This window comes from Leptonychotes weddellii, chromosome 16, assembly GCF_054177405.1.
Source record: "Leptonychotes weddellii isolate Sample4059 chromosome 16, ASM5417740v2, whole genome shotgun sequence".
Classification (NCBI taxonomy): domain Eukaryota; kingdom Metazoa; phylum Chordata; class Mammalia; order Carnivora; family Phocidae; genus Leptonychotes; species Leptonychotes weddellii.
In genome coordinates, this window is record NC_138384.1 from 49,352,325 (window position 1) to 49,356,207 (window position 3,883).

The 3,883-nt window shown below is 51.1% G+C and overlaps 1 protein-coding gene across 1 annotated transcript; it reads left to right on the plus strand.

Moving 5' to 3' along the window:
* The first annotated feature begins 2,231 nt into the window (after positions 1-2,231).
* Positions 2,232-3,663, plus strand: LOC102743904 (olfactory receptor 10A7-like). The gene is given in 2 exon segments (XM_031027509.2): positions 2,232-2,864; positions 2,866-3,663. Coding segments are annotated over 2 exon segments (975 nt in total). The 3' UTR covers positions 3,208-3,663.
* The last annotated feature ends 220 nt before the right edge of the window (positions 3,664-3,883 follow it).

Below are 3,883 nucleotides of genomic sequence, written 5' to 3' on the forward strand. Positions count from 1 at the left end.
CGATGAAATCAGACTTCATAGTGTTTAATTTTGCAGGAACTGATGAATACATTCTCTTAATAAAACATAGAAGGGACACATTGAAATTTCCCCTTGACTTTTGCCTCCAGTTACAATGCTCACCCTTCCTACTGGTGAGTGTCCTTCCCTACATTTTCTGTGCATTTATATCTATGTATGCTGTACAGCATGGCTCAGGATGGCTGTTGTATGGTTCCATCCTCCTCACTCCGCAACTTGCCACTTTTTGCATAATGCCTCCTGCATATCCTGCTTATCCAGACCCCATTCTTTTTTCTTTTTTTTTTTTTAAAGATTTTATTTATTTGTATTAGAGAGCATGAGAGAGAGAAACAGCATGAGAGGGGAGAAGGTCAGAGGGAGAAGCAGGCTCACCGCTGAGCTGGGAGCCCAATGTGGGACTCGATCCCGGGACCCTGGGATCATGACCTGAGCGGAAGGCAGTCGCTTAACCAACTGAGCCACCCAGGCGCCCGACCCCATTCTTTTCTAAAGGATACATAATATTCCTTGTAGACCTGCCACAATTCTGCCACCTTCAAATAACTTCCCATTGCACTTAGGATAAAACAAATTAAGATCCCAAGCCCTCAGCATGATCATCATTCTGAAGAAGAACATGACATGATATGATTTATTTTGTAAAAAAAAAAAAAAAATCACTGGGGCTTTCTTAGTGTTTTTAGATGAAGTGCTATGTGCTTTATTTAGTAGGGTTATTTCTGGAGATCCTGCAAATGAGGGGAATCCTGCTCTTATCACACCACAGATAAGAAAACAGGCTTCAAGACAGTGAAACTTGCCTGAGTTTGTACATGGCAGGGCTGGGAATAACCCGAGATTTTTCCTATCCTTCAAGAGCAATCTCTTAGCCAATACCCTCTCCTGCCTCACGACATCACTGTACCCTAATTTCTCATCTACTGGTCCCACCGCTCCTGCAAGCCTGGTGTTTTCTTTTCAAACTGCAGGTCATGACCCATTAGTGGATCCTGAAATCAATTTATATCAGGGTTTCTCAGCCTTGGTCCTACTGACATTGGGGGTAGAATCCTTCTGTTTTGGCGGTGCATGGGGGCTCCTGTTCTGGGTGTTGTAGGATGTTTAACAGCACCCCTATCTTCTACCAAATAGACGCCAGTAGCACCTCAATTATAACAACTCAAAATGTCACCATACACGGTCCCCGGGTGGGGGAGGGGGGACTAAATCATCCCCAGTTGAGAACCACTGGTTTAGGTGGTCAAAACCAACATTTTAAAAAATGAGATAAAATAGACTCGAGCCAAACAGATAGAACATATTTTGTGGGGAGAAAGTACATGCTTATGTCTGTTGTCTACAGAATGGAGACTCAACCATGTAACAGACTGAACTTTATCGAGCACCTACTATGTTGTCTACAGAATGGAGACTCAACCATGTAACAGACTGAACTTTATCGAGCACCTACTGTGTTGTCTACAGAATGGAGACTCAACCATGTAACAGACTGAACTTTATCGAGCACCTACTGTGTTGTCTACAGAATGGAGACTCAACCATGTAACAGACTGAACTTTATCGAGCACCTACTATGTGCCAGCCACTCTTTGACATGCCACAGACACAGCTCCAAAGCAGGCAGAGAAGTGCTCATGGATGTGACCCTCTAAGTGGGGCAGACAGATGATAGACAAGCAAATAAACCAGGCTACTTCAAATGTGCTTTAGGATCGAGATGATGTCATAGAGAGTGGCTAGTGTATGTGCATGTTTTGGAGAAGATATTTGAAACTAGGTCACTGAGGAAGGGCTGTCTGGTGAGGAGGGGCATCTTAGTTCATATTTTTAAGAAGAGAAGGAAACAGTTGCATAAACATCCAAGGGAAAAGTATCTCAAGCCGAGGGAATAGCAAGTGCAAAGGTCCTGAGGTAGGACCAGGCATTGTGGTTTGGAGCTCCACGGAGATGAGGTCAGAGGGCAGGTGGGCCAGACCAGTCAGGGCCTTGTGGGCCTCCTAAGGCCCTGGGATCTCCTTCCATGCTCATGGGGGCATTCAAGGAGGACCCTGCGTGTGGCGCGAGCTGATCTGCCTTTTGATAGGATGCCTCCCCTGCTCCGCGCAGCGCACGTTGGGGAGACAGAGCCCGGGCAGGCGCAGCTCTGCTTCTCACGGCCTCTCCTGACCTCTTGCCCTCCCAGAGGCCCCTTCGCCCACCCCGGGTCCATGGCGACGGCCTGGGCTCCCCCGGGCGCCCCCGAAGCCCCACCCTGCGCCAACCAGAGCTGCGCCCCCCAAGACCTGGTCCTGCTGGGCTTCGCGCACGTGCCCAAGCTGCGGCCGCTGCTCGCTGCGCTCTTCCTGGTCGTGTTCCTGCTCACGCTGCTGGGCAACGCGCTCGTCGTGCTGCTGACCGCCCTGGACCCGGCCCTGCGCGCGCCCATGTACTTCTTGCTGCGCCACTTGGCCCTGCTGGAGATCTGCTTCTCGCTGGACGTCGCGCCCCGGCTGCTGCGGCCCGGGCGGGGCGTGTCCCCCGCGGGCTGCGCCCTGCAGCTGGTCCTGGTGCTGTCGTGCGTCCCGTCCGAGCGCTTCCTCCTGACCGCCATGGCCTGGGACCGCTACGGGGCCATCTGCAGGCCCCTCCGCTACGGCGCCATCATGAGCCCCCGGCTTTGCCACCTGCTGGCCGCCACGTGCTGGCTGGCCGGAGTCCCCGTGTCGCTGGTCTTCACCATCTGGCTGTTCAGCGTCCCCTTCTGTGGGCCACGTGGCATCCGCCACTTCTTTTGTGACATCGCCCCTCTGCTGAGCCTGGTGTGCGCGGACACCAGAGTCTTCGAGGCCAGTGTGTTGGCGGGCCACAGTGCTGGTCATCATGGTTCCCTTCTGTCTGATAGCCACGTCCTACATTGGGGTCCTGGCCACCGTGCTCCGGATGCCATCTGCCGCGGGGCGCCACAAGGCCCTGTCCACATGCGCCTCCCACCTCATCGTGGTAGTTCTGTTTTATGGCACCACGGGGGTCATCCACTTGCGACCCAAGGCCAGCTACTCCCCAGAGAGCAAGCAGGTGGTGTCCCTGTCCTACACCCTGGTGACCCCCATGCTCAACCCCCTCATCTGCAGCCTTCGGAACAAGGAGGTGAAGGCTGCCCTGGGACGGGTGTGTGTTCAGAGAAGAGGAACCCATATTCCATGACCGCTCTGGGATTCCAGCCCCCTTCATTCAGCCTTTGCTGGATAGCCCTCCCAGAGCGGTAATTAGGCACCTCGACGTGCCCCACACGGAATTCTTTGTTTTCCTTCTCTGATTCCCTGTTTTGGCAACGGTGCCAATGCCTATCTAATGGCCGTCTTGAGTCCAGCCATCGTTCAGGCACACTCTCTTGAGTATAATAGGGTTCTGTTCCTGGTAGCGGAGCCTGAACCGTATGTGTGTTTATGGTCATAGTATGGTTCCCATGGAAGTGGTGTGGCAAGCTTTCGCAAATATGAAAGCAGGCCACCCAGTTAAATTTGAATTTCAAGTAAACACCAAACAGTTTTGAGTACAACTTTGTCGCCATGCAATATTTTTTTGCAATTCTTTTTAGTATAAATATGTTTTTCTTCTTCTTGACTGAATAATATTCCATGGTATGTATCACATCTTCTTTATCCATTCAGCTGTTGATGGGCACTTAGGTTGTTGCCATATCTTGGCAATTGTGAATGATGCTTCAGTAAACACAGGAGTGCATACATCTCTTGGATATCCTGTTTTCATTTCCTTCGGGTATCAATCGAGAAGTGAAGTTGCTGGATCCTCTGGTGGCTCTATTTTTAACTTTTTGCAGAACCTCCACATTAATTTCCACAGCGGCTGCAGCAACTTA